Here is a 23,392-nt window from a genome sequence, read left to right as displayed (position 1 = left end):
TATAATTTAGCTTTGCGTGCACGCGTTGACATACAAAATTTCTTAGACTAATCTTGTATAACCTAGTTCAAAATTTTGTTATAACAAGAAAATGAAAAAATTGATAGCTTTCTAGCATGCCCTCCATTATCCATGATTTCATGAGAGCTTGATCTAGTACAACCTCACCATCAAGAGCATATGAGTGACTTAGCTCAATGATTACCATTTTTTTTTTTAAAAAGGAGAGAAGTGTGTAAACTTCTCTCATGAGTGAATTGGGACCTTACATGTTGCAACTACTCTCCATTAAGAAAGTTTTGACACACTAGAATCATTGTTAAGAATGGAACTTGTGTTATATTAGCGTATTCTTGTGAAGCATTTGAATAATGGAAGCATTAAAAAACTAATAATTTTAAAATTTGTTGAGGAACGAATAAACTTTGTGATTTTTTAATGCTATGAGGGATGTGGCCACATACACAGAGTCAAAATCTTTTGATCAAAGGAATCAAAAGAAAAGTCTAAAGGACGGAATCATAAGAAACAGAAGATGCGTTATTTGCAATTTACATTTACGACTAAAAGATTTAAGGTTTTCTTTATGTATGAAAATTCCTCCTCAAAATATATGGACTAAAACTTAATTTATAAATCTATTCCCATCACCCTTCGGTCTCTCCCATTTGCTTAAAAAGTACCCTAGAGGCTAATTACTGAGAAAAGCCTTGGATTAGAAAGCATTTTGTACTGCTTAATTATTACAATCTCGTAAAATTTCGATCACAGGCCTTTATAGCTCAGTGGTAGAGCGTCAGTCTTGTAAACTGAAGGTCCAGAGTTCGATCCTCTGTGGAGGCAGTTTTTGCGTCACAATGCTTTTTCGTCGGTGTTTTTTTAATCGTCACTTGCGTTGCTACTACAGACGATCAAATTAGTTTCTTCCCATCTTGTGTCAGCGGTTTTCCATCAGTATTTTCAACCCTATTTTCTAAGAGACCTTCCCTAGAAGGTTTAAGGGCTTTGATGTGAGAAGTATTCAAAGGCAGAAGTCTTGGTGGTGGTTTCTTAACTTAATCGAGTGCTCTTGAACCGTCAAATTAGTGTGATCGTTTCTAGCAGCATTGCAAAAGGACCTTCGAGAGAAAACCTCCTAGAAAATAAGGTTACGAAAAAGGAAACCACAAAAACAAGGTCACCATTTTGAAAATTTCCCTAAATTTTAGACATGTTAGAAGTATAAATTTTGAAGATCAACCTGGTTTATGGCCTTCAAATTGCCCTGCTCGCAACAGTTCTTTATTGCCTTGTTGTCTCAGTGAATGCCATTATTTAAATATTGGGGTAATGTCTACTTTGGCACCTGCATTGGTTGGCCCAAGAACCTCCAGTGACCTCATTAAGCGAGAACTTCATTCCACAAAAAAAGACAATAGCATTATGATGAAATAGAAAACCCTCAGCTCTCGTTGTTGATCAATACATCAGTTGCTCGGGCCATAAGCATGTGGGAAGCATGCGAACAGGTCACTGTGCACAGGTAGTGGGTGGCTCTACGATACTGACGTGTACAATTCAGTTTGGAGGGCATACTTTTGCTATAGTTGTTTTTGCCAGTGACGTCGTGACTAGTTGAATTATTCCAGAAAGAACTCTTCATGGAAAGCAGCAATCTACGGTGCTGTGTACTTCCAAGGAAAGATGGCAGTTGGCCTTAGAAGGGGCTATATCCATGAAACATACATGCACCAGCTCCTTCCAATCAAATTATAGCAAACTTGCAGTACGTATTTTTGTGACCAGTAATACCATAGAATGAACCAGCCAGCCAACTCATTACATGACAAAAAGGCTGTTCTTAAACTCGGGAAGAAAATGAACATTTTATAGCAAGCCAGCCATGGCGAGAAACTGCGGTTAAACACAGATAACCACAAGAGAAGGCAAGCCATCCTTTCACCCTAGATGCATATGCCAATCAGTTACAATTTGTACACCATACATACATCAAAATGTATGGACTTGCCCACCATAAAATAATAATATTCACATTTATGCCATTTGGCTTCCAGCAGATTTGATTTTTAAAAGTTTTTACATGTGTCGTAGTAGGTTCGTTTGGTGTCATGTCAGAACAGCCCACTTTGACCTGCAAATTTAGATAGCCAGATACCCAAACCGACCACACCAAGAGTGAGGACTAGCTGTCCAACCTCTTCACCAATGTTGCGGTCTTCGAGAGGCACATTCGGTTGCTGTTGTACTTTCCTGCAAGCCAAAACAGAAGAGGTAATAAAGAAGGGCTCTTACCCAAGAAGAAGGGAGCGGAACCCATCCAGACCGCCCATTGCTCTGCGGTGTGGGATGTCCCCATCCCAAGCCCCGTCCAACCCCAAGTCTGGCTGTGTGTAAGTGGCCAAAAGAGAAGGTGTCCCCTCTAGTGCAGGACTAAATTTGAACTCACCCAAAGTCAGCAATGACAACACTGACGTTGTCCTGTCCGTTTTTGTTCTGCAATATTCAAGCCAAGCATTAAAAGTACACTTTGCAGTGTCTTCCCACTTCCCACAACCAAGTTAACTTGGCCGTGCACGCATTGAAATCTTTCTTTTTGTATTAAAGACACCCTAGGTATATTTCATTTCCACGATGAGATGTTCCCAATTAGGAGACTAAGTTTTGAGAAGAGTTAGTAAAGACACCCAAGGTATATCTCATTCCCAATTAGGAGAACAGCAACCAAGTTACATTCATGACTCTCAACCAAGTTAACTTGGCTGTGGGAAAGGGCTGTTAGATTCGATGCAAGCAACACTCTAGTGGGTCTTTATAGACAGCCCCCACCCTCTGGGGCTGGATGGGAGACACATCCAGCCCCGGAGGGTGGATGTGTCTGTGGCGGATCTTTACAGATCTCTCCCCCACCCTCCAGGGCTGGATGGGAGAGATCTACCACGGTCCATCCATGAGGGAAGAATAGCTGAGATCTCCTCTTTTCACAGGCAGGTTTGTGTCTGCAAAGACCCTTAAAAAAATACATGGTCTTCAAGACCCGAAGTTGTATCAGAGTGTCAGGACTATACCAGCGCCATGTTTGCTAGAGCCTCGCAAGCACGCTGCAAAGTAAAAGCATGCTAGGGGTCAGAGGGTACTTGCAAAACCCCGATGTGACCTATATAAGCGGTTCATATACCAACCTGTGCATCGCCGTGCTGACGCAGTTGGTTCCTGACAATGCGCACCGCTTCCGAACTGAACATGACACAAAGCATTCCATATGGTCTGTATCAATAACCTTCATAAAGAGACTTTATGTAGAGAAAGATGCATGATCAACATGCAGAAAAGACTTTATTCTAACCTTTGTACAGAGTCCCAAAGGCCGTCTGATGCAAGAATAATAAACTCAGCATCTCTGAGATTTGTTTGGGAAACCTCTGGGGTAGCCGTCACCCAATCACCATTGAGCTCTACCCTGTTCAAGGAAGAGAGTTACAAAGAAGGGCAACCACCTTCTTATTGATTCATTCATTCCTCCCTCTCTCTCTCTCTCTCTCTCTCTCTCTCTCTCTCTCTCTCTCTCTTTGAGAAACCCAATTATCTCTATAGACGTATGTACCATGGGTGTCTTCCCACCGCCTCCAGACCAAGAGCATGATTTTTTATATGAGTTCTGGGGGACTGCAAAAAGTTACCTTCACATTTGAGCAAGACACTGTTGAAATAGTGAAAGCTTACACTTACTTAGAAGTGGTGTTATCAAGTCCAAAATTCTCAATGAAATCGGCACCAACAACCTGCTTAGCTAGAGGATATGCATCATTAGCAAAGCTAGAGATACAATGCTTTCAATCACATTTTCAGCAAGTGAAGACCAAATGCCTTCTCTTTCACTTACTAGTTAGACCAGCAGCAATGAACGGGGTAACTTTTTGGGCAGTAGACCTCAAACCTTGGAATGGAGCCAAGGAAAGAGATTACAGATCATGATGCTCTTGCAACTCACACCCAATAAACCCTCTAACCAACACCAGATCATTCTAGCAGAGTTTGCAGCCCTCCCTTCTCACAGATGCCTCACTTCAGCTGGTCATGCCTAGAAGACGTCCCAGAGGGTACCATAGCTTGCTTTCACATCATCTATGCATCAGAAGATTATTTGTATGCTTGCATCACAAGGTGAATGACTTCACAGTGGCTCTGATGCCAGCCTACTTGAGAATACACGTCAGGAAATCAGTAGGGTAGTTCAAGGTCTCATCATGCAAACTCCACATTGAGACGGGAGGAGAGGTAGACATGACCCCAGAGAACCGCAAGCTACAGGTATGCCTAATATGAGGCATACACAAGATAGAGACGGAGCAGCATGCAGTCCTGCAATGCCATTGCTTGTTCCAAGAGGGATTTGGTCTTCTATCAAACTAAGTTATACACAGCAAGAATCGTTTTCTCCATTAAGTGCAGAAAACAAAATTTGTAAACAGAAAGACCATCTTACTTGTATGGGAAAACATGATAAATATATCTACCTAGATGCAAACTTGCTTGTCCAAAGTCCTGCTTGGACTCCTTCATCCAGCATCCTGATGTGTGAACAATAGTTTGTTAGGAGAAAACAAAGATGTGTGCAATTACTACATATATTGTGGATTTCAAACCCAATGTTTTACACACATTTACATATTAGGCTGGTACACAACGCTCCCCATCCGGCGGGCAAGGAGTTGGGGAGGCAAGACAGCTCTCCCATCCCTGACAGGTGGCCTGGATGAGCCCCTCCTGATGGGTATGTACTGTTGTGTGACCGACCTGATAACACGTTGAAGGATGCAATACTTAATATTAGGGCATTCTCTTCAGGTTAGAAGCAGATTACTCGTTTCGCCGTGTTTTCAATTTCATGTCTCCAAACGCACGCGAAACAGAAAGAACCCCACAAACCCGCCCATTATTAATCTGCAAAATGACGGTTCAGAGTATCGCTCCTGCTACCTTGAAATGAAGCCATCCCACTTACCAAATTAAAAAAGGGTCAATTGTAATACTCACCCAACCACCAGCTTGTCTTATTCTTTTTATTTCCGCAAGAGCAGTCTTGCTCTTACCATATGGACGATGATCCCCGCAAACAACCTCTGCCTTTCCTGCACGACTTATCACCTGCAAGTGCCAAAAAGAGATAAAGTGACTATTGATGGAAAAAAATCATACTTTAACTCCACATAGTCTTCACTGAAAGCAACCCAAGATTCAAAACTCAAGGAGGAGGGAAGGGGGAGGGGGGTTAGTTTCCCCCAAAGACGGAGAACGTCTAGGACCTGAAAGTTGTCCGGGAGTTCGGACTAGGGAACAACCAAGAAGTTGTCCAGCTGTCATCAGTTCCTACATAATCAATACAAGAAAACGTACCAGTCTCCAAGGACTAATGTAGAGTTGGTGGCAACACCAATAATCCACCAAAGTCATCCAATTTCATTCTTCAAGTTAAGTACAATGGGGAAAGAGGTGAGCCTAGCAATGTTTCCCATGTCGGCAGTTGCAGTGGAGTCAATATTGGCAGGATGGTAAAAGGACTAGCAAAAACCAGAGTTGGTGGAAAAACCAATTGTGACACACCTAAGAGTATGCAGGGCAGAGCTAGACACCAGATATCAGCCAACAGGCCAAGTCGGACAGCCCAGGTGACATGTGGCACTGCCACATGGCAGTGATGATGTGACGTGGCAGAGGTGATGTGGCATTGATGACGTGGCTTGATGATGTGACAGTTGGGCACAGCTGGCCAACACAAATACTCCTGGCCGACTAGTAGCATTGGTGCATATATACGTGGTCGTCATATTCATATGCTTTCCTCAGTGTTGGACTTCACAAAGCGTTTCTCTGTAGGCGAAGTGCTAGCTAGGAGTGTAGAGTAGGTCACAGGGCTGTGATTTGACGTCTTTATTCTCAGCCACATCTTGTACTTGAATTTCACTTGTATTACTTCTTTCTTGTACATAATACACAGCAGTAGTTTAGGACTCGTGTGTGTGTGGTATGTGTTGGGTATTTGGGAGGCTTGTGTGTGTAATCATCTTATGTGTCCTTAATCATATGTATGTGTGTGTGAACACTTGCCTAGGTGTGAACACAGCCTTATATCTGGATAAGATAAGTGTGTGCACCTATCCTAGGCATGATATTCTCTTGGTAGTCCATGGCGTGGATGAGGGTTGTGGTTTGCTCACTTTTTCTATTGGTCCCCATGGCAGATTAGAGAGATCAAAGCCTAGGTGTGAACACACCCTTATATCTGGATAAGATAAGTGTGTGCACCTATCCTAGGCATGATATTCTCTTGGTAGTCCATGGCGTGGATGAGGGTTGTGGTTTGCTCACTTTTTCTATTGGTCCCCATGGCAGATTAGAGAGATCAAAGCCCTCGTTGGAGGATTTTAGTGGCTGCACCTTACAGAGGGTGAGGGTGATTGGATTTCAAGCTCATGAGTGGCACATAGACCCCCCACCGGCCAAGGTGACCAGGGAGAGACTCTGGCGGTTATGGATTTGGGAGAGCCGCCCCCCAATGGGACCCGGGGGAGTGGACTTGTCGTGATCCTGCAAACCGGGAGGAGACTCTGGATACCCCCTTTTTCATAGCTAGGCCACAAGATTCAGATGTCAGAGGTTGATGGCACCCTGGCAACAGCAGATTGGCAATCACAGGGCCTCTCACAGCGTTTTCTCTTAGATTTTTGGAAGAGGCTCTGGGTCTTTTTCGGCCTCGAAAGACCACCCTTTTTCTTTGGCTGACGGCACACACGAGCTTGGCGGTTGGCACATGGTTGGCCATTGGTGGTTGACCAAGAGCTTGTCCGAGGTGTAGCCACCCTCAAGGAGTCTCAATGACGCTGTCTTTGGGATTGCCCGAAGGCTTAGCAGGTTTGGCAGTAGATCCTCTGCATCTTCACGATGGACACGACCTCGACCCGTATCATTACATGGGGCGCTGTCGCTTGGGCCACAAAGGTTGAGCTTGCCAAGGATTACGAGGAGGAAGGTGGGGGGCTAGCCCTTCAAGTCTCTCACCTTCATATTTCATATTTTAGTAGAACCAGTCCTAGTCCCATCTACTCATCATTGGAGACCAGGCTCGGGCCAGAGATGGGAGATTTAAAGTAGCATTGCAGCCTGGCATATATGGAGAACTAGATGCAGAGCAAAGCCATGGAGGGTATCCACACTTCGCTCTTGCGGAGTCCATCAAGAGCATTTGGCTCGACATCATCCATACCTTCCGCAGTTAGTGGGGGAAGTTGCAAGGCGGCTCAAACCGCATGCAGAAGAGGTGGGAAGCTTTCTTGAGGCTCTAGCGGCGTGCGCATCATTACCTCTAGAATTCGGCAGAGATTGAGGATTGCCAAAGCACCATTGTGAAATTAGCTATTGTTTAGGATATTTTTAGAGCTAAAGATTGTGGAATTTTTGGCCTTTGGATTTGGGACATGTGGCAGATAAGAGAATAAACACGGCACATAACTGTATCATGGTTCGCCATCATGGTGGTGCTCTTCTCTGGTGGGAAGGCTATGTTCGCCATCACACTATCCGTGATTGGAAGATTGTCGTACTACAGTCCTTCGCCAGTTCCTTCCGTTTTACTTCTAGCACGCCTGAAGCATCAATGGGAACGCGTGCAGTAGCTTTCTGGAGAGAAGATTCCATATTACCTCTCCCGCTTCTGGAAACTTATGCTCATGCTTCCGTGGACTGTCTGGACGATTTGAGCAAGTGGAGCGGTTCGTGGATAGTCTTCATTTTCCTTTGCAGTCTGACATCAAGGCACACGAGCCTCGGACTTTGGAAAAGGCTGTCAGTTTGGCCACCACTTTGGTGAGCCGAGAGGTCCCAAGCCTGGGAACTCTTAGTAGCAGCAGCAGCAGCAAGGCAAGGACAAAGGCAAGGGGCCCAAGCCTTCTGACAACAAGGGCAAGCCTAGTCCCTGATGTTCATCCTTGAGGAGCGTCAGGCTAAGCTGGCAGTGAGACAGTGCTTCTAGTGAAATAGAATGGAGCATATTGGCAAGAATTGCCTGAAAAAGAAGCAAAAACAGGATGGCAAAGGCAAAGGAAAGCAAAAGACTGGGTCAACGGCTACAATTGCCCCTCCTACCCTGGATTCCACTTCTGCGGCTCCCTCTACCTCAAATTCTACGGCTTCCTTACGTCTAACCTGTTCTAGTTGGCTTTCGGCAGTTCTTCAGTTGAGGATTCCTCCACCAGGACTATGCTAACTGCACCCAAGAGAAGCGAAAATCCAAGGCACTGATTGTCCTCAACAAGCTCGATTGCCGCCGGGTCCAAATGCCAGGCTTGCCAAGTCAAAGTGGGTGCCGATGCATGAAGCGATAAAGATGGGAGTGCACTTGATGCGCAATGAAGTAAGGGTTTTGGGTGTGGCTCTTGGTTGATGAATCAACCACTAGTCCAGGGACAGGATGACCCAACAAAGGACCACTCAAAAATGCAGCTGTAGAAAAGAAAAGAAGCATCTTCATCAACATCATCATCGTCATCATTAGCAGCATCATGGAGGGTTTGGATGACCAGTTGGCAGCCAACTAGGCTGTTATACAGCAGGCGGCAGCCTTCAGGTGGGTCCAAGAAGCAAGTGGCAACATTGGTTGAAGGCCAGCACCGGTTTGGGCAACATCCAGTTAAGCTTAGGGCTGTGGATCGGTACAGCAAGGTTTTGCGCATGCAACATTGGTATTAGAGCATTCAAGCTCAGCCTACTAAGCAATGTCCCAAGGATGGTGCACGGTTCCAGTAGAAAGGATGCAGCAAGGTAGCAGAAGGAGTGGTCTACAACACATGCAAAGCCAAAGGAAGCATTCCCTGAGGGTAGGTACACATACCCTGTACCTCATTTAGCTCTCAAATCATTTCCAAAGGCCTAGCAATAGGCATGATCAGTTCCGGTAGGGTTTACTCTTGTAGGAAGAGCAAACAAGAGCAAACCTATCTAGCAACCGTGGTGGAGACAAGGCATTTAAGGGTAAGGGAAAAGCAGGCATGGGGACAGCAGTGAATAGATGCTCAGTTCTTTAGCAAGACTTGGGAGTGGAGATATCGGTTAGTAGAATCAATAGAAGTCCAGGGAGGAAGGATGATAGAGTGTCCGCCCCAGCACGCCCGTGCCATGGCTTAATCTTCAGCACGAACAGCATAATCCCTGTCTAATCATCAATCATCAAGGTAGTAGCATTGTCTACAGCATCTTCATTAGCATCAGATCATCATCATCATTATCAGCAGCATCATGGAGGGTCTAGATGACCAGTCAGCAGAGAGCCAGCCAGGCTGTTATACAACAGTCAGCAGCCTTGAGGTGGATCCAAGAAGCAGGCGGCAACATTGATTGAAGGCCAGCATTGGTTTGGGCAGCTTCCAGTTAAAGTGCAACATTATATGAAGATTATAGTGAATATTTGTCCAGAGCAACTGGCCGACCAGCACTCCAAAAGCATATATAAACAGCAGTCATAATTCAGCATTCATCAATTCAGTAGTTCATCATTCATTCATCATTAGTCTAAGTCATGTAGAAGGGCCAGGGTCACCCCTATGGGGCTGACCATAGGCCTAAGTTGTCACATGCACGCCACGTGGACATGCTTCTTCTGATCTGGACAGGCAATAGGACAGGGTCAGACACCTTTTTAGGGCTGAGTGGGACCAAGAGGACTGTAGCCACTGACCAGCAGCAGTGGATGAGAAGGCGTGGACCATGCGGCAGCCTCACAAGGCTGTGAAGGGCAGCGTGGAGCATTCAGTAGTACAGCCGCAGTCGGGAGGCAGCCAGCAGCAGCCCAAAGAGGAAAAACGCTAGGAAGTGCTGGTCGGCAGCATTAAACGCTGGTCGGCCAGATTTGGTCCAGTCAGCCAGATTATAAGGGGCCTATATAAAGTGGGCCAGGTCTCTTAGTCATTCATTCAAGTGCCCACTTGGGACTTGGGTCTTTAGGTAGAAGTACAAGTTACCTTTTCCAGGGAAGCTCAGCTTCCATCATGGCATTGTAACAGACAAGCATATAAATAAGATTTTGAGTAGTTTAGGAAACTGTTTTCTCTCGTGTGTTTTCTCCAGTTCTTTGTGCATCAAGCATCCAGTGGGAGTGCTGTGTTTTCCATTGAGTAATGAGCTCCTGCTCGCCATCGGGCTTTGCATTAGGGGGGCATTGGAATAGATTCTTGGCCTCCTCCTCCTCAAGTTGCCATGTGGTGAAACCGATCCCGTCAAGTGGGAAAGACTCCGCTGGACACCCACACGCTTAATAGCACAACTTTAAAACCACAAATATGAAATGGACAACTTAAAACAACTTGAAATTTAAATGAAATGAAATGGAAAGATGGACACCAGCACTGGGGCCGGAACGGGCCGACCCCCCCCTCAATATATGATATATTTATTGGGAGTATTTAATGAATACAATGCTCCATGGGTTCCAAGAACCAGATAATGTCCATGTACATATGAAAACAGTACCAAACAAGTAGGCTCGAATTTCGATGTAGAAGCTCGAAGCAGAACGACCACTAGTGTTGTCCAATCTCTACGGTCCTGTGCTTTCACTGGACTCCACGGAGAGCACCTCACTGGTGTTCCGAGACCACGCACAAACAGGCGCTCTCGTACTAACGCCTGGCTCTCCCGATCTCAGCACCTTTGGACCGAGGTTCGCCAATACAGCTTGGACAACCCGGCACCGAACGGGTGTGGCCGTAGAGGGATGAATCCCTTATCAGATTTAAACAGAAAATGCTTTACTCAAATCTGAAAATCACTTACTTGTAGATGGTTGATAGAAGACCAATACTTGTGGTTTGCTGAGGCCACCCTTGTTGAAGAAACAATTGCCTTGTGGTGAACCACCAAGACAGGTACCACCGAAGAAGGCCACAGCCGCCTGCTGTGAGAGAAGGAATACCCTCCGCCTGGCTGCAGCGTGGAGGAAAGATGGTGAGCAGCCGCCTGTAGTTTGTGGGCAACCTTGCTGAAGAAACAGGCGCAAGTAGTGAACTGTAGATGGTGGGCAGCCGCCTGTAGATGGAGGCCCACGACTGTGTGCAGGAGTGAAAGGCAGCGCAGCCTGTATATATGCAACCACCTGCTGAAGGGACAACAGTCGCCTGAGAGATGGTGTAGATGCCTTGTTGAGAGAAGGTACGCAACAGCCTGTAGAACTGTGAGCGCCGCCGTCAGCTTGAGGGAGAGAAGTTGTACACAGCCTGCAGTACAGAAGGTACACAGCCTGCGGTACAGAAGGTACAGCCTGCAGTACAGAGGGTACAGAAGCAGTTGCAGCCAGCCGCCTGGGGAAAAACAGGCGCAAGAGAAGATGATCGCCGGTTGATGAACATGCGCCAGATAGAAGCGATGGATTCTACGCTTGAAGAGAGCCCTTTTTTTAATAAAATTAAAGTGAAGATACAACTAGAGATTTCCCACGCATGCATGAAGGGGGACTAGTGGGGGTTGGTGACCATGCCCACCCCCACACTCACTTAAAAGTGGGGCTCCCCACCTTGGCCCCTAAGTGGGTGCCCAAAGGGGTTGCCCACTTTTAAATAAATGTGAACACCTAACCTTATAAAACAAAGGGGTTAGAATAAAATATTAAAACAACATGTGCAACATACTTACCACCTGTTCACATGCACTAAAACTCGTCAGAATACAGAGCAGACTTCACGACTCACTGGCAGGCGTCCCCGCTCAGTAAGTAACACGTCAAGCAGGCAAACACACAAATACATGTCATGCGAAAACAGTTTCAAGCATGCAAATCATGTGTGCATGTGCAAATAGTAACATGGACATATCTCCCGTTCATGGAACAAGTACAAAATATCTGTCGGCACAAAACTGGCACGACATAAAAACATAAAAACCTGGTCTTCCTATGGAGTGACAGTCCCATAGGTAAGACACAGTTCCAGGCACGACTTTCCCTATGGTGTGACAGTCCCATAGGCAAAACACGGCACGAATACTGGCTCTTCCATGGCGTGACAGTCCCATGGATCGAACACAGTCCAGGTCATACACGGGTGGCACTGATCTGGCTCCCGTCCATACGACACCATCCTGCTAACACACGGGTGGCACCAGTCTGGCTCCCGTCCATGTCAGCAAAATACTGGCCTCTTCACATGAGACACCGGCATGGCCTCAAGTGAACGAGACGCAAAAACTGGAGATGGACCAAATGGTTGGCCAATTGGTGACATCCCCCCGGGCTTCTAAAGAGTTGACCTCAACTGAAAAGCCTCAAGATATGCCTGCAACAACTGCGGATAATCTGCAAAATAATCCTCATTTACCCATTTGGCATCAATAGGCAAATAATTCTTAAACTTCACAAGGTATCTCCTGGAAAGCTTTCCTGCAGGTAGCTTTCTCTCCTTGTGAAAAACAATCTGTTCTGGCTGGAGGATCTCCTCAAGCTCTTCAATCTCTGGCGGATCTTCTGTGACAGGCTCATCAGGATCTGGCCCCACATATTTCCGAAATAGACTCACGTGAAAAGCATTATGAATCTTCCAATGACTAGGTAAAGCAAGCCTGTAGGACACTTCATTGATCTTCTGAATCACCCTGAAGGGTCCATAATAGCGAGGAGAAAGCTTAGGATATGATCCTTCTCGTCCTAGCCTCTTCCGAAGCCTAGCCTTCTCAAATTTCAGCAATACCCAATCACCTTCTTTGACTTCCATGTCCCTTCTATGCTTGTCAGCAGCCATTTTATGCTTATCCTGAGATCTTGCAATGGCTGTCCGCACCTGACCAAAGGCAACATCCAAGTCACGAACATATTCATCAGCTGCAAAAATCTCATCCTTTGTACGAAGGATGGGTGGCAAGACCACTCTGCCATAAATAATCTCAAACGGAGCCTTTCCTGTGGAAGCATGGATCGTATTGTTGTAGGCAAACTCAACAAGTGGAAGATACTTCTCCCATGCACTCTTTTGATCTGCCACATAACACTTCAACAAATCCAACACGACTGAATTTGCAGCTTCACTTTGGCCATCCGTTTGGGGATGATAAGCTGATGAAAACTCAAGCTTAGTACCCATATTATCAAACAAAGCCCTCCAAAATAGGCTTGTAGTCCTGGGATCTCTATCCCCAACAATGGATTTAGGCATACCATGATGCTTGAAAATATTAGCAAGAAAAAGCTTTACCATATGATCAGCTTTGATGGTTTTCTTGACGGGCAAGAAATGAGCTTGCTTGCTAAACCTGTCGACAATAGTCCAAATAGCATCATTCCCATGCTGGGATCTAGGCAAATCCATAATAAAATCCATCGTGATACTTTCCCAAGGTTGCGAGGGAATAGGCAATGGCTGAAGCAAACCTCTAGGCTTTTGCCTATCAAATTTCACCTTTTGGCAAGTGATACATGCATGCACATAAGCCTCAATGTCTTTACGCATGCTTGGCCAAAAGAAATACCTCTGAATCATGCGAGTAGTAGGCATAATACCTCGATGACCAGCATATGGTGGAGCGTGACATTCGTCCATAACCTTTGGACGCAAATCCTTCACCACACATAGGCAATTATCCTTCATTAGATAACCCTCGTTGATAACATAAGAGGCATGAGAATGACCAGCCATCAAATCAGTCCATATATGGCAAAAATCAGCATCCAAATGATACAAATCTCTCATAGCAGATAGATCTCCATGAGAGGCCACTGAGACTGCAGCAACATAAGGCCTCCTAGATAGTGCATCGGCCACGACATTTTTCTTTCCTGGAGTATGCACAATCTGAAAATGAAACATGGAAAGAAAGTTTGCCATTCTCATCTGCTTCTCTGAAAGCTTGGTTTGAGATAGAAAGTATCTCAAGCTTTGATGATCTGTCTTGACTACAAATTCAGCCCCAAGAAGGTAGTGTTTCCAAATCTTTAAGGCGTGAATTACAGCCAAGAGCTCTTTCTCATAGATATCCATATGAAGCTCAGCATCATGCAAACGACGGCTCTCGTATGCAACTGCATGCCCTTCTTGATTTAGGACAGCTCCTATGCAATCACCACAAGCATCACATTCAACCACGAATGACTTGTGCAAGTCAGGAACAATCAATACTGGACCACATATGATAGCATGCTTGAGCTGCAAGAAAGCATCCTGTTCCTTTGAAGTCCATTTGAAAGCAGTTTTCTTCTTCGTGAGATCATGTAGAGGAGTGGCAATCATAGCAAAATGCCTTATGAAACGCCTGTAATATGAACATAATCCCAGAAAACTACGTACTTGATGTACGTTTTGCAATTCGGGCCAATTCCGAATAGTCTCTATCTTTGCAGGATCCATTGTAACTCCATCTTTGGATACAATATGTCCCAGATAATGAATCTCTGAAAGGAAAAACTCACTTTTCTTGGCATTGACGAAAAGTTTATGCTTCCGCAACTCTTCGAACACTGTGACCAAATGAGTTCTGTGTTCCTGCTCATTCTTGGAGAAAACCAAGATATCATCAAAGAAGATTCCTGTAAACTTGCGATGGGGTCGGAATATCCTATCCATCATACGATTAAAAGTAGCAGGAGCATTGGTGAGACCAAAAGGCATTACCAAGAATTCATATAATCCGAAGGCTGTCCTGAATGCAGTCTTATGGACATCTTGTGGCACCACGCGTATCTGGTGATAACCACTCTTCAAGTCAAGTCTGCTAAAGCAAGCTGAACCATCAAGCTTATCCAAGATATCATCAATACGTGGAATTGGAAATCTGTTCTTGATGGTAAGCTTGTTCAAGGCTCTATAGTCTACACACATACGGAATGATCCGTCCTTCTTTTGAACAAGAAGCACAGGAGAGCAATAAGGTGAGGAACTGGGCTGAACCAAACCTTTCTCTAAAAGCTCGTTTACCTGCTTCATGATTTCTTCTTGTTGTGCAGCACTCACTCGGTATGCGGGTTTGTTAGGTGGAGAACTACCTGGCACAAGATCTATGCGGTGATCTTCGGGCCTTTGGGGAGGTAATTCACCTGGCAACGAGTCAGCAAAACAGTCGTTGAATGCATTAAGAAAATTCAGCCTATCATTAGACATAGCATCCACAGTTTGATGATTTGGCACAAGACTATCACGCACAAAAACCAAGTACGCTGAAAGACTCTTTTTCATTGCTTTATTAATTTGGATGTGTGATACAACTGGGATGGAATCCCCTTCTTTGCCAGCATCAATAAAATGCATGCGGCCTTTATGCATAAAGGAAATCATATTAGACTTGTAGTCTTTGCGGGGCTCAAGCCTATGGTGCCACGGCTTGCCCAACAATACATCACATCCATTCAGTGGAGCAACTAAGAAATGCTCATTATCAATATAGCCCTGTATATGGATGCGCAACTTCCCAATCAAAGGGGTAACCTGCACCTCTTTACCAATAAATGCAGCTTCGGCTTCAATCTGAGGTCCCATGTTTTCAACCTCAATTCCCAATGCAGTTGCCATTTGCATAGAGATGAAATTGTCAGTTTCACAGTCATCAAACATGAATAGTGCGGGCTGATCCTTGATTTGCCCCCAAGCCTTGCAAACCATACGCTCTTTTGCATCATGACCTGTATTACCTTGCACATCAGGAACTGCATGAACATTTGCTTTGGTGTGCTTGTCCTCGTGCTTTGGTTTGCGATCTGGGCATTGCCGAAACATGTGGTCTTTGCTACCACAAGAAAAGCATTTTCCATCCTTAGCATATTGCTCTCTTTGCTCTGGGGTTAATCCAAATTTGTTCTTCCTTGGGCCCTGTTCTTTAGATGTGTTATTATCAGCTTTACCACCCTTGTAAGGCTCCCAGAAGTTCTTTTTAGGTGGCTGTCCACCCTTTTGCTGATTTGGGGCAGCCTTGTCCTTCCCCTTGGAACCTCCTTGATCCTGCTTGATCTTGAGCACCAATTGCTCTGTAGCAAGGGCGGAAGCTGTGAGTTGTTGCAACGTATGTTTTGGGTGCAATTCAATACCCGATCTATATGCAGGTTGCAATCCAGAACGAAACTTCCTCTTTCTTTCATCCTCTGTGATTTGCATGAAGGGAGTCACTTCCAGCAACACTTTCCAGAATTTGTTAACATACTGTTGCACACTCTCATTATCTTTTTGCTCCAACCTGTCCCACTTTTGAGTGAGAGTTTGCTCCGCATTGGGTAGCAAGAACTGAGCATAAAATCTATCTTTGAATTCCTTCCAAGTAGAGATGGGATCCTTGGTGATCTTTTCAGTGATCCACCAATGGGCAGCAGTCCCTTTCAGAAACATGCTAGCATGGCGCACCTTTGATTTTTCTGTAAAGTCCTCATCGCTAAAAGCAATGTCGAACTGTGCCACAAACGCTAACACCTTAGAAGCATCATGTTCACCATGAAAGACATCAAATTTGACAGATTTATCACCTGCTTTGAATTCCTGGAGCTTCCTGGCATGAGGCTCATGGTCTTCTCTTTTTCTTTTCCCCTTATCCAACGGGGTAGCCCTATCTGCATGGGCTCCATGGGCCGTCATAGAAGCTTCATAGGGCACAGTGGCATGTGCTCCACGAACTCGAAACTCAGATGCATGTGACTTACCTGCATATGGCATGGTCTCTCCATGAGACAACTCAAAAGGCAAAATTTTTCTGGAAGTAGACCTGTCACCATGAGATACATATCTTGCATGCATGTGACTTTCATGCTCTCCATGAGCACTGCAGTGCATACATATATCTATCAGGCTTTGTGCCTTGTGGAGAGGATGCATGTCGAGAGGTGACAGTCACCTCTTCCTTTTGCATAAAAGATTTCAGCCTCTGGGATGCGGGATCTCCATGCTTCAAACGAGGTGGATTTCTGAATTTCAGCTCTCCGTCATCCCCCTCTTTGATATCATCTTTGCGAAGGAGATAGGCAAGTGCCAACTCCCTTGGTTTCTTGCCCACTTCACGAGCCATTGATTCAAAGGTTACATCAACCATAGCATCCGCCTTCCTGGCTTCAATAGCACTTTGCAGATGGGGATCTTCAAACCACAAATATGAAATGGACAACTTAAAACAACTTGAAATTTAAATGAAATGAAATGGAAAGATGGACACCAGCACTGGGGCCGGAACGGGCCGACCCCCCCCTCAATATATGATATATTTATTGGGAGTATTTAATGAATACAATGCTCCATGGGTTCCAAGAACCAGATAATGTCCATGTACGTATGAAAACAGTACCAAACAAGTAGGCTCGAATTTCGATGTAGAAACTCGAAGCAGAACGACCACTAGTGTGGTCCAATCTCTACGGTCCTGTGCTTTCACTGGACTCCGCGGAGAGCACCTCACTGGTGTTCCGAGACCACGCACAAACAGGCGCTCTCGTACTAACGCCTGGCTCTCCCGATCTCAGCACCTTTGGACCGAGGTTCGCCAATACAGCTTGGACAACCCGGCACCGAACGGGTGTGGCCGTAGAGGGATGAATCCCTTATCAGATTTAAACAGAAAATGCTTTACTCAAATCTGAAAATCACTTACTTGTAGATGGTTGATAGAAGACCAATACTTGTGGTTTGCTGAGGCCACCCTTGTTGAAGAAACAATTGCCTTGTGGTGAACCACCAAGACAGGTACCACCGAAGAAGGCCACAGCCGCCTGCTGTGAGAGAAGGAATACCCTCCGCCTGGCTGCAGCGTGGAGGAAAGATGGTGAGCAGCCGCCTGTAGTTTGTGGGCAACCTTGCTGAAGAAACAGGCGCAAGTAGTGAACTGTAGATGGTGGGCAGCCGCCTGTAGATGGAGGCCCACGACTGTGTGCAGGAGTGAAAGGCAGCGCAGCCTGTATATATGCAACCACCTGCTGAAGGGACAACAGTCGCCTGAGAGATGGTGTAGATGCCTTGTTGAGAGAAGGTACGCAACAGCCTGTAGAACTGTGAGCGCCGCCGTCAGCTTGAGGGAGAGAAGTTGTACACAGCCTGCAGTACAGAAGGTACACAGCCTGCGGTACAGAAGGTACAGCCTGCAGTACAGAGGGTACAGAAGCAGTTGCAGCCAGCCGCCTGGGGAAAAACAGGCGCAAGAGAAGATGATCGCCGGTTGATGAACATGCGCCAGATAGAAGCGATGGATTCTACGCTTGAAGAGAGCCCTTTTTTTAATAAAATTAAAGTGAAGATACAACTAGAGATTTCCCACGCATGCATGAAGGGGGACTAGTGGGGGTTGGTGACCATGCCCACCCCCACACTCACTTAAAAGTGGGGCTCCCCACCTTGGCCCCTAAGTGGGTGCCCAAAGGGGTTGCCCACTTTTAAATAAATGTGAACACCTAACCTTATAAAACAAAGGGGTTAGAATAAAATATTAAAACAACATGTGCAACATACTTACCACCTGTTCACATGCACTAAAACTCGTCAGAATACAGAGCAGACTTCACGACTCACTGGCAGGCGTCCCCGCTTAGTAAGTAACACGTCAAGCAGGCAAACACACAAATACATGTCATGTGAAAACAGTTTCAAGCATGCAAATCATGTGTGCATGTGCAAATAGTAACATGGACATATCTCCCGTTCATGGAACAAGTACAAAATATCTGTCGGCACAAAACTGGCACGACATAAAAACATAAAAACCTGGTCTTCCTATGGAGTGACAGTCCCATAGGTAAGACACAGTTCCAGGCACGAGTTTCCCTATGGTGTGACAGTCCCATAGGCAAAACACGGCACGAATACTGGCTCTTCCATGGCGTGACAGTCCCATGGATCGAACACAGTCCAGGTCATACACGGGTGGCACTGATCTGGCTCCCGTCCATACGACACCATCCTGCTAACACACGGGTGGCACCAATCTGGCTCCCGTCCATGTCAGCAAAATACTGGCCTCTTCACATGAGACACCGGCCTGGCCTCAAGTGAACGAGACGCAAAAACTGGAGATGGACCAAATGGTTGGCCAATTGGTGACATGTGGCAATGTAATATCCCACATAATGGCTTGGGGTCTAACTCCTCTATGTAGGGCTAAATAGCCCTTGGTCTCCCCTCATCCCCCACCTTTATGGTGGTTTCACGGGATCTTCCGGTGGGGGGGGGATCCGGTTGGTTGTTGGCCTCTGTCTGCGTGCTTCGCCTCCACTCTGCACGTGCACATGGTACTTTGCTTCCGCTTGTTGTTTGACGTTCTTTCATGGACATGGCAGGATCCCCTTGATAGAGAGGAGGCTCTCCCGGCATCCCTTTCTTTACTTACACCACACGGCTAGGTCGAAGGATCCAGATCTGTGCGATCGAGGGCACTCCTATGACAGCGGTCTCAGGGCCTCTCTCTCTCTCAAATTTTTGGAAGAGGCTGTGGGATGGTTTTTAGTCGCAAAAGACCACTCTCTTTCCGTTTGTTCAAGGTGTGGCCATCTTCAAGAGTCCCAAACACCATTGCCTTTGGGATTGCCCGAAGGCTCAAAAGGTCTGGCAGAGGATTCCCTGCATTTTCACTATGGACAGCCCGCCACAAAACACCACCCCCCCCCTGGACCCCCACATACAGTTACTTGGGGCACAGTTGCTTGGGCCACTAAGGATGAGGCCGCCATGGCATATGAGGAGGATGGGGGGGAGCGGGCTCATGTCTCTCATCACCGCATCTCCACAATTCCAATTCCAACTCTCTTCTTATCATTGGACTCCCGGTTCCTGCCAAAGATGGGAGATTTGCAACACTATTATTGCGTGGCATATTTGAAGAGCTCCCTGTAGCGAGGCCATTGAGGGCACCCTCACCCTGCTAGTGGAGTCCATCCAGAGCATCTTGCTCGATATCATTCATAATTCCATGGACATTAAGGAAAGCTTCATGGCAACTCCGATCACATGCAGAAGCGCCCACGGGTGCTGAGCCCACTTGGCATTATAGACCACCTGTGTGGTTTCCCACCCCTCCTCCCAATGGTATGAGGCAGCCTTCTCCTACCAGAGCGGCCAGCCAGGGAGAAGAGCACCCTTCCCCATTTTTCAATTTTCTTGATTATCGCTCCCCTCCATGCAGCTGAGTTTGTACTTAGCCTGCACAGCTATTTTGCTTGGTAACAAATAGAAGGATCTCTTTCCCGGGAAAAAACACACACACTTACACACAAGGGGGGTCCGCCCTTTCCGGCCTTAGTCATTTCCATACTACCATGTGTAATGCATCTTTGGTCCCATAAACCCCACACCACTATGTGGGACGTTGGTTAGTGATAATGGCACAGCCATCTCTGTATGCAGCCCATTGGCCTGCCTCCAGAACCTGAGACACTCTCTCCCCCCATGTGTGAGCTTTTCTCAGCACCTGGACAATGGAAGGTGGTATGAGATGGCTGAACGTATTGCATTGATTATGCCTCATTGTCTGGAGCTTGTATAGGCATGCACTCCACTATTGGTAGCTGTACGCACTCATGCAAGGAGCACCTACTGCTCTGCTTGTATGGGCTGCCATGTCAGCCCTAACTGTTGCTGCTGATTTAGCTCTACAAAAACCAATTCATCAAGCTGCTATTTTTCTGCCTTGAAACCTGTATGCAAGCCCTAATCATCAAGGAAAGATGAATGTGCCCAGCTTCCACTGCCCACAATAAATTCTAGCTGCTTTTCACCATGAGAATCGAAGCTTCTAAAAAATATGCTACATATTGGGATTCCTCCTGAGAACATGCTACACACAACTAAGACAAGAAGGTTATACTAAAAAAACACGTAGCTATAAACACACTACAACAAAACCTAAAGATTGGTTTCAAAACAGGTAGAACTTTTTCTGAGCTGATACCCACCACGCGTGAGTCCCCAACATGTGCTATGATGAGACAGTCTGCTCCCAAGAACATTACTGTTGCAGTTGACCCCGATTCAATATCCTCTCCAGTCTCTTCTAGCCTGCTTCTTTCATTCACAGAAGCAACATTCAGCTCTAAAAGATAATGATATTAATATCAGGTTTGGCAGGCTTGTGGTAAAGAGTACTGGATACACACCAGGACAAGAGCCGGTTGTCGGCTTGCAAAAAGGCCTTGGTGAGCACATTTTCTATAGCAGACAAATCACTGGTCTGCAAGAGCAAGCCGTTCTCTGATGCTGTGGCACATTCTTTGTACAACTCTTCCCTGATGACAATCATATACACACTTGCTAAAGACTCTATATTTAAGCACCAGCAAAATTGACATAGGTTATACATCATGTAAGCCTTCATGAGATTGAAGCAAAATGGAAGTAGCTTATGCATCATGAAAGCCTCCATAAGGTTGAAGTTGGATGTATATCATGTTAGAATACCTAAGGAATTTCACAGAGGAGAAGCCCGCATGGCCATCAAACACAGCTGCATAGTTGAACCCATTGATCCCATTCAAGCGAACGACAACCGAATCCTCCATTTCGGACCTGGGGCCCTGCAAGGCAATCTGGGCCCATGTGATGCCAGAAGTGGAGGGCATTTGGGTCTCTGATACCAATGAGGTGGAGGGCAATGCCTGGCCCAAATCCATGGAGGCACGGCAAGATGGAGCCGTTGTCCCTGCCCATTTGCAGGCTCTTCTGGAAACCACAGCAGAGCATGACAGGCAATGAGACATGAAGCTGCTCAACTGGATGAGGAAACGTTCATGGCAATGGTGGCGATTTTTGGGGGAGGAGATCATCTGGGCACCGCAACCACTCTGGCAGCTTAGGCTTGATAAGCTGCTTCCTGAAAGGGCGGGGCATGCCATGGTCTCTCTTTCTCTTTCTGCGTGTATGTGTCTGTGCGCTATGTGATCACTCTCTTTAACATAGTCGCTCAGAAGAGCCCGCAACGAGTGGCGGGCAGTGGACTTTGCTTGGCGTTGTGGGCGACGGCAACCTGGAGTTGGGCGAAGAAGAAGAAGCGCCTCACTCAAACTTCAGCTCGTAAGAGATGATCATCATTATTTCTTCGTGAAAACATCCGGTAACGGAGGACCACGCATTTTTATCCGTTCTAGTTCCATACAACCACAAGGATTGAGCTTGCCGGACAATTTGAAAGGAACACACCCCACCTCCTCTTCTATATTAAATTAAGATAAGATAAGATGATTTTATCTTTATTTTTCATATCAATTAATCAAGCTTAAGAAAGTTAAGAATAAAGAATAAAGGTCCTTAGGGTGACTAAAACCCGAATCAAAGCCAATTTGCAGGTTTTGTACTTGTGAGACAAAAACTTGAGTCAAAGATAAGATGATTTTATCTTTATTTTTCAGATCAATTAGTCAAGCTTAAGAAAGTTAAGAAAAAAGAATCAAGGTCCAAGGCCAGTGTTGGACCTTAGGGCGACTAAAACTCGGATCAAAGCGAATTTGTCAAAATTGGGTTTTGTACTTGTAAGATGAAAACTCGAGTCAAAGTGACCTTATTAAGATAAGATGTTTTTATCTTTATTTTTCATATTAATTAATCAAGCTTAAGAAAGTTAAGAATAAAGTTTAAGACCACTGTTGAACCTTACGGTGACTAAAACTCAGATCAAAGCAAGCTTGCCAACATTGGGTTTTGTACTTGTATGATGAAAACTCAAGTCAAAGTGAACTTATTAATAATAATCAAGATGAAGAACTTCAAAAATAAAGGTCTAAGAGAAAAACTCGAATCAAAAGAAAACTTTCCAAAACTAAGTTTTGTAACCCAACGATTATGATGTAAAAGAAGGTGGTGAAGCCATCCCCCTCATTGCTTGTTGTCCTTTCTCCCTTTAACTAAATAATTGATTTTTTATTTTCTTGAACTACAACAACAAATATCCATTTTAACACACCTCATCTCATCATCAAAGCAACTTCACACACACACACACACACAAACATTAGTAAGTCTTGCCGATGACAAAGAATAAGCATTGTAATGCCATCACAATATGGGTTGCTTTGCTTTTGCTAAATGAAAATATGAGATTCACTTTCCCATTTCTAATTTTACATTCTTCTTCTACGAGCACATGGCTCAAGAACCACATATGTAGTGGTTCTAATCTACATGTATAGCATCAAGTTTAACAAAGAGTCCTGATCTTAAAGGTTTGTATAAATGAATTTCTCTACATTCTAAGGGACTTTTACATCCTTAAGCTTACTTTGGGAGCTTACATCCTTCTTGCCCTCTTTTTGTTCATGTATAGTACTCTATATTGTGGCATGCTCTTGATTCTTTGTCGTACACATTACATGCATACCATACATATTAGCATACCATACACATTATAAAAATACCATACATATCATGGGAAAACTATATCAATACACAATGCACATCAAGGACATAACATCATGGGTATATGT

At 45.4% G+C, this 23,392-nt stretch overlaps 1 protein-coding gene and 1 non-coding gene across 6 annotated transcripts; one reads left to right on the top strand and one right to left on the bottom strand.

Annotated features, from left to right (window-relative positions):
* Positions 1–771: 771 nt before the first annotated feature.
* TRNAT-UGU (transfer RNA threonine (anticodon UGU)) lies at positions 772–843 on the top strand. The gene has a single exon. It is a non-coding gene; the product is annotated as a tRNA-Thr (tRNA).
* A 975-nt stretch (positions 844–1,818) lies between these two features.
* TAP38 (thylakoid-associated phosphatase 38) lies at positions 1,819–22,087 on the bottom strand. 5 transcript variants are annotated; one of them, XM_086803198.1, is made up of 11 exons: positions 21,375–22,087; positions 21,074–21,202; positions 20,873–20,978; positions 5,035–5,145; positions 4,862–4,941; positions 4,515–4,568; positions 3,344–3,457; positions 3,180–3,234; positions 3,066–3,098; positions 2,447–2,493; positions 1,819–2,250 (listed from the first exon to the last, which is right to left on the bottom strand). In XM_086803198.1, the coding sequence occupies exons 1-11, from the start codon at positions 21,806–21,808 to the stop codon at positions 2,112–2,114; spliced, it is 1,302 nt and encodes a 433-aa protein (XP_086659324.1). In that variant the 5' UTR covers positions 21,809–22,087; the 3' UTR covers positions 1,819–2,111. The 5 variants fall into 5 exon arrangements, with proteins under 5 accessions (XP_086659324.1, XP_086659325.1, XP_086659327.1 ...); XM_086803199.1 differs by having other exon boundaries at positions 20,873–20,975; XM_086803201.1 differs by lacking the exon at positions 2,447–2,493.
* Between the last annotated feature and the right edge of the window lie 1,305 nt (positions 22,088–23,392).

The sequence above is a fragment of the Cibotium barometz genome, chromosome 9, assembly GCF_041138505.1.
Source record: "Cibotium barometz isolate CiBa-2024 chromosome 9, ASM4113850v1, whole genome shotgun sequence".
Taxonomy (NCBI): domain Eukaryota; kingdom Viridiplantae; phylum Streptophyta; class Polypodiopsida; order Cyatheales; family Cibotiaceae; genus Cibotium; species Cibotium barometz.
This window is presented reverse-complemented; position numbering and strand designations above follow the sequence as displayed.